We start from the raw sequence: 11,715 nt of genomic DNA, 5'->3' as shown, positions 1-11,715 counted from the left end.
GAAAACACGGCACAGGAAATATAGAGATTGAAGTGCTATCTAAATTACAACCATTTTCTACACTATCAACCTGCATTAAGTATATATAGGACTGCACAGATTTTATACAATTTTTGGATAACACACGTATGCCTACCGCTGCAGCGCATTCAATTCAGAACTACTTGAATAAAGTAAGACTGTTGGCGAACAGTAGGTGGCGATGTCGTGGTCTTGGTGTGGAATGATTTTGCTCGCTGACCGTAGAATGACGTCCTCGTATCCCAGAACTAGGCGGAAGTGCCGCGTCAAGCTGTAGTTATCCTACTGTGTGGCTGGCTGTGCCTGGGAGATGGAGAGAGGGAAGATGCAGCTGCCGCAGAGTCCAGCCACTCTGTGCTTCGATAAGGACGAGTTTATGAAGGTTCGGCTGGCGTTTGTTTGTAGTAATGCTTATGAGTTTGCAAGCTATTATGTTGTATAATCACATTACGCTGAGGTTCCCTGTCATTGAGATCACACCTACACTAGCATTGCTATGTTAGTTTACCCTGCAATCTCCCAGGGACTTCGCAGATGGGTTTGAAGAGGTTAGTCTGCAGGAGATAGATCTTCCTCAGTGTACTGATGGCAGCATAATTGCCATACACTGATCAGAGAGGGATCTATCATTATTACACACTGCATATCGATTTATTTTTTTTTAACAGGTGTCAGCATGAAATTATATTTGCTGTATGACGGCCCCCACAGGTGTCTGTCCTCTAATGCTGCACCCTGTGGTTCCATGTAGAGTATTAGCGCAGGGAAGCACTCTCATATTCAGCTTTTCAGAGGTTGCATACCTTCCTCTGTGCTACTATCATCTCCCTGGTTACTATGTGCATTGGAGATGTCAGAAGCACAGAGGAGGGAGTGTGCCAGCTGGAGAGGTTAGTGTGAGAGCATGTTGCTGCACTGTTTTTCTGTGTGGGGCCTCCTGTGGAGCAGCATTAGCTGGGGCGGTACGAGAATACTGGCCACAGTTATAAATGGACGCATGTGTTGCCGCAAAGCTCATGTCTAACGGCAACGTTCAATGGTTGATAGCCGTATAATAGCCGTATACTAAATGTCTTTCATATTTTGTTACGCAAACGGTAACGTGGAGCACCGTAGCCGTAACGTTTTTCAGCTTTTTTTTTGTTTGTTATTGTTTATAGCTTAAAGTATTTAGCTGTGGCCGCAGATCGGTGGGGAGGGGGGAAATCCCCCCCCCCCTCACCTCGGGCTCTCCTCTTAGCGCTCCCCTCCTGCAATCATTGGTGGTGCTCATGGTAGCCGGTGGCGGCAGGCAAGCTGAGCACATACCTCCTTCTGGCCGGAGGTCTCCTATCACTAAGTGCTTTATGGAACTTCCTGTGTAAACAGGAAGTTCTATGAAGCTCTTAGTGATCGGAGGCCAGCAGGAGGTATGTGCTCAGCTTGCCTGCCGCCACCGCCGCGGCTGCCACGGACACCACCAATGATTGCAGGAGGGGAGCGCTAAAAGGAGAGCCCGAGGTGAGGGGGCTGGGGATTTCCCCCCTCCCCACCGATCTGCGGCCACAGCCAAATACTTTAAGCTATAAACAATAACGTTTCTCAGCTTTTTTTCTTTTTTTTGTTATTGTTTATAGCTTAAAGTATTTGGCTGTGGCCGCAGATCGGTGGGGAGGGGAGAAATCCCCCCCCCCCCCCCTCACCTCGGGCTCTCCTCTTAGCGCTCCCCTCCTGCAATCATTGGTGGTGCTCGTGGTAGCCGGTGGCGGCAGGCAAGCTGAGCACATACCTCCTTCTGGCCGGAGGTCTCCTATCACTGAGTGCTTTATGGAACTTCCTGTGTAAACAAGAAGTTCTGTGAAGCTCTTAGTGATCGGAGGCCAGAAGGAGGTATGTGCTAAGCTTGCCTGCCGCCACCGCCGCTGCTGCCACGGGCACCACCAATGATTGCAGGAGGGGAGCGCTAAGAGGAGAGCCCGAGGTGAGGGTGGGGGGGGATTTCCCCCCTCCCCACCGATCTGCGGCCACAGCCAAATACTTGAAGCTATAAACAATAACAAAACAAAAAAAAAGCTGAGAAACGTTATCAACATACATCAACGGCTAAAACATTCATTTCATCTTTCGGCTTGGAAATTTACAAAACTGACTTTGCCGAATCATAGCCGTTATAAAAACCGATAAATTCAGGCACGGCGCCGATTTGGAAGGTTAATCATAACGGTAACCAAGCTACAATGGGATGAACCTGCGCGTCCATTTCATCTTGCGGCTAAATAGCCGTTTTCGTAGCTGGGGGGGACACCAAGGCTGTGGAGTTGCTACAAAAATGATCCAACTCCTACTCCTCAGTTTATGAATCCACCGACTCCGACTCCAGGTACCCAAAATAGCTCCGATTCCATAGTCTAATACTTACCAAGGCTGTGGATTTGGTACAAAAATCATAAGACTCAGACTCCTTTAGTCTATGAAACCTCCGACTCCAGGTACCCAAAATGGCTATGGCTCCTTGACTCCCAACTCCACAGCCCTGGGGGACACATCGCTGATTCCAGACCCCTCCACATATATATTGCAGCACCATTGACCACTAAAAAAAGCCCTGTTTGTGTCAGTTAATTTCTTCTATATATCGGCTGAGAGTGTTTTGGGCTCTGATGCTGGGGCAACAATATTCAGCAGATTTGATTACAGTAATCGAAGCAGATAGCTATTGAGGCAGGGGATCTTCCTGCCTGCTCTGGGCCACAGTACACTTTATGTCCAGTGTTCTTTGCAACTGTGTTGACTCTGAGAATTATCACTCAGTAAACGTCTAAAGGTGGCCAATGACGATACAATCCCACAATCAATTCCATTAATCTGATTGGTTAGCAGGAATCCGGACATCACTGGGCACAACTAATTGGTTCTGATCAATTACCACGGTGATCAGAATAATTCGATCAGTCACAGGTTTGTTTCGTTAATGGCCACCTTGAGGTTTGGCCTATTTTCACTATGGCTATCATTCATAAAAGTGTGTTCGGTAAAGAATATCCAGGCGGGAAAATACCGCATTCGGTATTTTAGACTTCTGTGTGCTCATTCATAAAAATGTGTACAGTTGCGATAGCACTGCGGTGATTTCCCGAACTAGGCTGGCGGTAGGCTGGCTCTATGCTTACGGTAACACTAGAAGCTGCCTGAGTTGATACATTTTCTCCGTGTTCTGCTCTCACTGCTGCTGCCTCGGAGGTCTGTCTCCATTAACTTAGCATGCTTATCGCCACATCCAAGGGAGCGGTATTTCCCGTCCTCATACTGCTTGCTCTAATCTTTATGAATTGACATTTAGTGACATGTTGAGATAATCACCGCACAAGGCGGTAATTTCCCGCACTGCTCAGGAATTGTAGCTCTTCATGCGGAAACAGCTTTTATGAATGGAGATTTTGCTAAGTGCTTGGAAAATTCAGCTGTTTTCAGCATTTCCGCATGTGGGAATGCTTTATGAATGATAGCCTATGTGTGTTTTGAGCATTTTTCACGCATTTGAATTTGCATTAGAATGCATGGTACATGAAAGTACACTCACCTAAAGGATTATTAGGAACACCATACTAATACGGTGTTTGACCCCCTTTCGCCTTCAGAACTGCCTTAATTCTACGTGGCATTGATTCAACAAGGTGTTGAAAACATTCTTTAGAAATGTTGGCCCATATTGATAGGATAGCATCTTGCAGTTGATGGAGATTTGCGGGATGCACATCCAGGGCACGAAGCTCTCATTCCATCACATCCCAAAGATGCTCTATTGGTTTGAGATCTGGTGACTGTGGGGGCTATTTTAGTACAGTAAACTCATTGTCATGTTCAAGAAACCAATTTGAAATGATTCGAGCTTTGTGACATGGTGCATTATCCTGCTGGAAGTAGCCTTTAGAGGATGGGAACATGGTGGTCATGAAGGGATGGACATGGTCAGAAACAATGCTCAGGAAGCCTGTGGCATTTAAATGATGCCCTATTGGCACTAAGGGGCCTAAAGTGTGCCAAGAAAACATCCCCCACACCATTACACCACCACCAGCCTGCACAGTGGTAACAAGGCATGATGGATCCATGTTCTCATTCTGTTTACACCAAATTCTGACTCCTATCGAGACTCATCAGACCAGGCTACACTTTTCCAGTCTTCCACTGTCCAATTTTGGTGAGCTTGTGCAAATTGTAGTGTCTTTTTTCTATCTGTAGTGGAGATGAGTGATACCCGTTGGGGTCTTCTGCTGTTGTAGCCCATCCGCATCAAGGTTGTGCGTGTTGTGGCTTCACAAATGCTTTGCTGCATACCTCGGTTGTAACGAGTGGTTATTTCAGTCAACGTTGCTCTTCTATCAGCTTGAATCAGTCGGCCCATTCTCCTCTGACATCTAGCATCAACAAGGCATTTTTCGCCCACAGGACTGCCGCATACTGGATGTTTTTCCCTTTTCACACCATTCTTTGTAAACGCTAGAAATGGGAAATGGTTGTGCGTGAAAAACCTCGTTACCGAGCAGATTGTGAAATACTCAGACCGGCCCATCTGGCACCAACAACCATACCGCGCTCAAAATTGCTTAAATCGCCTTTTTTTCCCATTCTGACATTTAGTTTGGAGTTCAGGAGATTGTCTTCAGCAGGACCACACCCCTAAATGCATTGAAGCAACTGCCATGTGATTGGTTGATTATATAATTGCGTTAATGAGAAATTGAACAGGTGTTCCTAATAATCCTTTAGGTGAGTGTATATGGGATAGTTTACACCCCATGCAAATGTCATGTATTAAAAAAACAACAGCATGCAGCAATTGGGATGTGTTTCTCATATAATGTATTTCTATGGAAAATGCATGTTAGATGTATGCATTTTTCACTTTTTTTTTAATAACCAGATATGGACACCAGTGTGTTTTTAAAAATGCAGTAAAAAAAAAAAACTCCTGCGGTTTAACATTCTGTAGTAGACGCGGACGGCCCTTTGACTGCCCAATGGCGTTACAGATCTATGTACAAATATGCTGCTAAGCTCTCTGCTTATGCCCCCTTTTGTTGCCAGCGGTTTAGACATTAAAGGGTACATGAGGCAACCCTAAAACAGAAAAGTTTTACTCAACTGGGACTTCTATCAGGTCCCACAACGAAGTTCCTCTGTTCCCCAATCTGCCGCTGTCCCCTCGCGACCCACGCTTTGGTCGTGGTCTACTGTGAACATGCTTGCACAGGTTAATCCTTTGTGAAGGTATCTCAATGGGGCAGAAAATTTACTCTGTTTTACACTCTGTGCAGCAACTATTTTACATTGTATCAAAGTGGCATAGCTTCAGTGTTGTCCCATGAACAGATAGAAGCAAATATTTTTAAAAAAAGGTGATAGGTGTACTCACTTTTGTGAGCGACTGTATATGATTTTATTGAGAATTAATACTGTCCTGTTTTTATACAAATGAGTTTGTATGAAAGGCTATGTTTTAACTATTATGTGATGTAAAGCTTATAGCTTTTCTTTGTTTAGATTTTGGTTTTGCTATTCTGAGGGGAGGAATATTGCTGCATTTCCAATACTTCCTTTTTGTCGGTAATATCTTTAGGATCTTGTAACTTTTCCTATCTGTTATAATTTAAGTAGGCCTCAGTTACTTGGCCTGAGTTTTATGTAAAAGGCTTGTCCGCAGTGTATGCCTTTAAAATAAATAGAGGTTTTGTGATGCAGGCAGAGGCATCTCAGGGTCTGCGTGTAGCAGAGGATACACGCAGATACTGAGAACATGTTCCTAAAAGAAGGCCATTGGACTACTCTGACCTTAACACTACACCACAGGAACATAAAACATTGGCCATATTTACTAAACATCCACGTTCCTGCATATGGGTCAAATGCCTCATTGATTATTAATCAAGTAGGTGTGTATGATGACACCACGAGTGGGTCCACCAATAATCTGGTCTAGGGGGTGGCGAAGATGATGTCATATTTAACTCTTTCCTAGTCGGTATAAAAGGCTGAGGGAGCTACGAGAGCTCACTTTTGCCTCTTCCTTCCGCACTAGCTAGCAAGGCTGACTGGGACGACTTCTAAGCATGTTCTTCCTTTCTGTAATCTGATATAATGTATGCTGTACATAGGTAGTTTAGTGTAACGTAGTTAGGAAGAAGGTACCTGATAGACTTCAGCAGGGAGTCTCATCACGAGCTTGTAACGCAACATGAAGATTGGCATAGCTAGGATATGATGACTGTATCTATCTGTCTTTCTGTGACTTGAATAAATAACGTAAACATTGAAGAAGCCTGAGAAAGTCTATATCCTGTTTGCGGTGTGGAGAGTCAAGTGATCTCACAGTCTGTGAGACGATGGTGTCGAAGCAAGGTGATAAGAACAGTTTATAACACTATCTACTTTCTTCTCATTTTTATTTCATATTGATAAAAATCATCATGCAGACTAGGAACTGACTTATTCATGATTTTAGTATTGTTACAGTAAGTATAAACTGCTTGGTGAAAAATAAAATTAAGTTGTTCCTATTTTTGTCTCCAAATCTGGTCAGTCTTGCAACAAAATCTGACAAATCTACAAAGAAATATGGACCGTACAATTAGTTGTCATTGATTGTACAGACTGTTTATGCATGTTAATCTCTCTTCCTAAGGACTCGTTCAATGTTGATCAGTTTGTGTCAGAGTGCAGAAAGCGTGTGCAATTGGAAGATCTCCGTGATGATCTAGAGGTTTACTACAGACTTCTCAAGACGGCTATGGTGGAACTTATCAATAAAGACTATGCAGACTTTGTAAATCTATCCACCAACTTGGTATGATTTTCTTATATAGAGAAAAAATATAATAACCTATGTAATGGCTCAAGCGTTTTCATGCTTTCACTGTCTTAAATCTTTTATTTTAGCTTTACACATAAAGGGTTAATAATGTATTTTCTTTAACACCATTTCCATTTTTAAGTGCTTAATGTTCACTTGCCTCATTACCATCATATACTTCAGCATGCAACCTGCAGGTTAGGGAGATCAGTAGCAAATGTTTTTTTAGAGCTCTCCCTCCCTTCCCCAAAGCTTGACGTGTCTTCCCTTCCCCAAAGTCCTGTCCAACCTCACAAGTAACCCTGCAGTATCAGACTGTGGCTTTAATACTGATGAGGGTTTGTTTATGTATAAATTGGTGCTCCATGAAAACCAGCTAGGCTTCTGATTCATATTATTTTTCTTATTTACACTGAGTGCGTAGAAGTGCTTTTGCAGTCACTAAAAGGGCTAAGCAGGGGGTGAGAAATGGATGTCATGGTTTATGGTGGTGTGTAGGAGGGACTGAAATTGGGAGCAGGAAGGAGAGAGGAGAAAACTTAGGGTGACAATTCGGGACCGAGCTCTGTACAGATGCATTCCTTTGCTATTGATGGGGGAGGGGAGACGACAGTGTGGCACTTGATGGAGTGGGTAGAGTAGGTAGGAGAGCAAATACCCTCAGATAAGATGGTCTGCCAGGCTGGTTACTTTGACACGTCAACCGTCAAGGGGGATCAGTGGCCGCTGTACATATGTTCTGACCAGCCGCCTCTGCTGAGAACCGTGTAGTGTGTATAGAAGGCTACCCACTGATAGTCTCTGGTTGGGGGGGGGGGGGGTTGGAGGTGGTAAAAAACCCTGCAATCCACATGGCCTCTGTCTAGTCATGGCAGAATCAGTGGTCAGTTGTTTGCCTGGAATTTTGATTTAATAACGGATATCTTTCTGATGTAGATTTTCTTTTTAATGTTTAGGTTGGAATGGATAAAGCATTGAGTCAACTTTCAGTCCCGTTAGGTCAGCTGCGAGAAGAAATATTGGTAGGTGCTTCTTCCTTTTTTTTTTTTTTTTTTTTTTTTTATTTTGCTTTAATTTCCAATACTGGAGTACTGTATATGAAAAGAAATAATATGCATGTTTCTGCTTAGTTAGGTGAATTTTACTAGCTGGATATAACTAGTTAAAGGACGCCAGAAGTATGAGGGCTGTGGAGGCTGCCATATTTATTTCTTTTTAAACAATACCAGTTTCCAGGCTGCCCTGCTGATAATTCTGGCATAAGTAGTGTGTGAATCACACACCTGAAACAAGCATACAGCTACTCTAGTCAGATTTTCTCAGAAACATCTGATCGGCATGTTTAGACAAGACAAGACAAATAACATTTATATTGCGCTTTTCTCCTTGCGGACTCAAAGCGCCAGAGCAGAGCAGCAGCCACTAGGGCGCGCTCTATTGGCAGTAGCAGTGTAAGGGAGACTTGCCAAAGGTCTCCTACTGAATTAGTGCTGGCTTACTGAACAGGCAGAGCCGAGATTCGAACCCTGGTCTCCTGTGTCAGAGGCAGAGCCCTTAACCATTACACCATCAGCCAGTTTAACCACTTAATGACAACTGGGCGTTTATAAATGTCCATTGTGTTTGCGTACAGTGCTCCATTACTGAGCATGTGCAAACAGTCTAACGCAGCCAAATACGAGTATAACGCACAGCACGCTGCACTTTCATTTAACGTGCAGCGTTATACTCCAACGCAACGTGGGCACTGTGAACAGTTCATTGATTTTACATTACTGTGAGTTGGGCTGCGTTACAGGCTGCTGTAATGTGCGCCTGTAACGTCCCACTGTTAATCAGCCTAAAGGGAGTCGTTTCTGCTCGGAGTTTTTTGTTTTACAGAAATGCACTCTCCCTCGTATTCTCTCTCCCATTTTAACATGGAACATAACATAGTAACATGGTATATCTTATTTTAAAGAACACATTATAACGTTTAATTTGATACCTTATTTGGACAGTTTGGCATCTTCTATTGGCTTGGTAGCAGAGAAGAAAGCAAAGGTATGGTAAATTTTACAACAATTTCCTGGGTGTAAACCTGGCCTGCGTGAGCAAGTTTCGCAATAATAGGTGGCTTTATGCCTGCCACCTGGTGTCTTCATGTCACTACACACGATGCAATCTTCTGTATTTTGATTGGGAATTAGAGCAATGAAATTGCTGGCTACTATTTACACTCTCCTCCACATCCATTGCATAGGATGCCATTGATCCTCTGCAACTTTGCAAGAAATCTGCAATGGAATCTGCAGGGAATCTGCATGTTATCTTCAGAAAGGAATCTGGAAAAAGGAATCAGCAAGAAATCTGCAAAAATTCTGCAAGGAAAATGCAGTGACATTTCAATGCATATGTCACTTCCTTGTAGCGCTGATCGCGCACTTCCGGGGCAGGGGGGTACCAACTGTGTGGGCATGTAGTTTTACATGCCCACTAATATGGGGAAAGAGATCGGGCTTTGCGGGGGGTATAGATACGCCGCAAACCGCCGCTGAACATACGAGTGCAAAGGGTTAATGCTCGGACACACGTAACATAAAAATAGGTACAGACAAACTCAATCCAACATAAAAAAGTAATTTTCAAAATTATGATCAAATTTGGGAAAGTTTTAGCAAAACTACAAGAGAAGTATGTGGTAACATTTTAAACGTGATAAGTAGTAGAATAGAGATTAGAGAGTTTTAGGGTTGTCTTGTGTATTCTTTTTAGTCACAAACCGAATCAAAGGCAATTACATTTTTGCATATTCTGTACCAAAATAAAAGACTTGTAAAATGAAAACAAAGTGACAATATGAAAGAAACAACATATATTGTTACCTCAGGAACTTGGCTTTTTAAATATGTATGCCATGAGGGTATATTACTCTTATATTTTTTTTTGCAAATAAGGTCTTATAATCATCAATAGTGTACAATGAAAAAGCAAAAAATGAAAAACAGAAAAAAAAAAATACCCCTCCAGCATGGCGGCTGCCTTTCCCCATGGCTGGGCATACGTTTCTACGGATTGGAAATGTATGCTGCAAAAATATAATTTTTACGAAAAACGGGGGAAGGGGAAAAAAATGGATCCGATCTACAACAGACCAGTGTGGACCTAGCCTAAATCCATATACACACGTCACCTAGTGTAAATAGGTGACAGCTTTGACAGACTGGCTGTGTGACAAAAGCCACAGTCAGGGAACTAGGATTACATGCAGGGAGGAGAGAATTATACACTTCCACTGCACTATGGAAAATGAGATGTCAGGGCTGGTGCACACCAAGAGCAGTTCTGAGCGTTTTGAAGAGGTGAGCACTGGCCCTAAGACATGCAGGGCGGCTCTGTACTTGCCGGCATTAACCCCTGACACCAGTTTTTTCATTGTGGTGTTTAGATGGGCATTAAACAGAATCTGTACTCTAAAATTCTTACAACAAAAAAGCATACCATTCTATTCATTATGTTCTCCTGGGCCCCTCTGTGCTCTTTCTGCCACTCTCTGCTGTAAACCTGGCTGGTAATTGCCAGTTTTAGGAAGTGTTTACAAACAAACTAACTAGCTTGTGATAGGCTCACATAAGCAGAGTGTGTGAGTCCTACAGAGCCTGCAGGGGGACTGGAGAGGGTGTGTATAGCTTCTAGCCAATCACAAGCAGCCCTGCACATTCCAGTCTGAGTGCCTCAGCCCGACAGAGCCCACAGAGGAGAGAAGATTAGATCATATAACACAGATAATACAGCCACTGTGCAAGTAGGAAAGGCTGCAGTAAGCCAGACCACATTAGAACAGGCATAGGAACTTATAGGATAGAAGAAAAAAGAATGAAAATTTTCATACAGAGTCTCTTTAGGCCCCGTTCACACTGCACGCGTTTCCAGCCGCGTTTTGGAAACGCGTGCAGGTGGCCGACACGCACGACATCAGACATTGCATAGAGTGCAATGTCTGATGTTCACACTGCATGCGTTCCGGACCTGTGCGGTCCGGTAACGCATGCTGCACGCATTTTTTGTAAAAACGCGTGGCTGTCCCATTCACTTTTCAGTGATGGGATCAGCCACGCAACGCACACAAACGCGGATGGCGTGCGTTTGCATGCGTTGCGTTCCGCATGCGTGGCCATCCGCGTTTGTGATGTGAACGGGGCCTTAAAGGATATCTGAAGTAAGGATAATCAATAATATGCAAATATTTCCGAGTTGATTCAAATGTATGCAGATTTTGTTATGCACATTGTTATGCACATACAGGGAGTGCAGAATTATTAGGCAAATGAGTATTTTGACCACATCATCCTCTTTATGCATGTTGTCTTACTCCAAGCTGTATAGGCTCGAAAGCCTACTACCAACTGCCCATGAACTGAGAAAAGTCAAGCGTGCAGCTGCCAAGATGCCACTTGCTACCAGTTTGGCCATAGTTCAGAGCTGCAACATCACTGGAGTGCCCAAAAGCACAAGGTGTGCAATACTCAGAGACATAGCCAAGGTAAGAAAGGCTGAAAGACGACCACCACTGAACAAGACACACAAGCTGAAACTTCAAGACTGGGCCAAGAAATATCTCAAGACTGATTTTTCTAAGGTTTTATGGACTGATGAAATGAGTGAGTCTTGGTGGGCCAGATGGGTGGGCCCGTGGCTGGATTGGTAAAGGGCAGAGAGCTCCAGTTCGACTCAGACGCCGGTGGAGGTGGAGTATTGGTTTGGGCTGGTATCAAAGATGAGCTTGTGGGGCCTTTTCGGGTTGAGGATGGAGTCAAGCTCAACTCCCAGTCCTACTGCCAGTTTCTGGAAGACACCTTCTTCAAGCAGTGGTACAGGAAGAAGTC

The 11,715-nt window shown here is 43.8% G+C and overlaps 1 protein-coding gene across 1 annotated transcript in view; it reads left to right on the top strand.

Annotated features, from left to right (window-relative positions):
* Positions 1-278: 278 nt before the first annotated feature.
* Positions 279-11,715, top strand: part of COG2 (component of oligomeric golgi complex 2) — a 142,863-nt gene continuing 131,426 nt past the window's right edge. The window contains exons 1-3 of the mRNA XM_068231820.1: positions 279-403; positions 6,683-6,844; positions 7,807-7,872. Of these exons, the coding sequence (XP_068087921.1) occupies positions 332-403; positions 6,683-6,844; positions 7,807-7,872 (300 nt within the window). The 5' untranslated portion in view covers positions 279-331. The remainder of the gene's footprint in view (positions 404-6,682; positions 6,845-7,806; positions 7,873-11,715) is intronic.

This window comes from Hyperolius riggenbachi, chromosome 4 (assembly GCF_040937935.1).
Source record: "Hyperolius riggenbachi isolate aHypRig1 chromosome 4, aHypRig1.pri, whole genome shotgun sequence".
Lineage (NCBI taxonomy): Eukaryota > Metazoa > Chordata > Amphibia > Anura > Hyperoliidae > Hyperolius > Hyperolius riggenbachi.
This window is presented reverse-complemented; position numbering and strand designations above follow the sequence as displayed.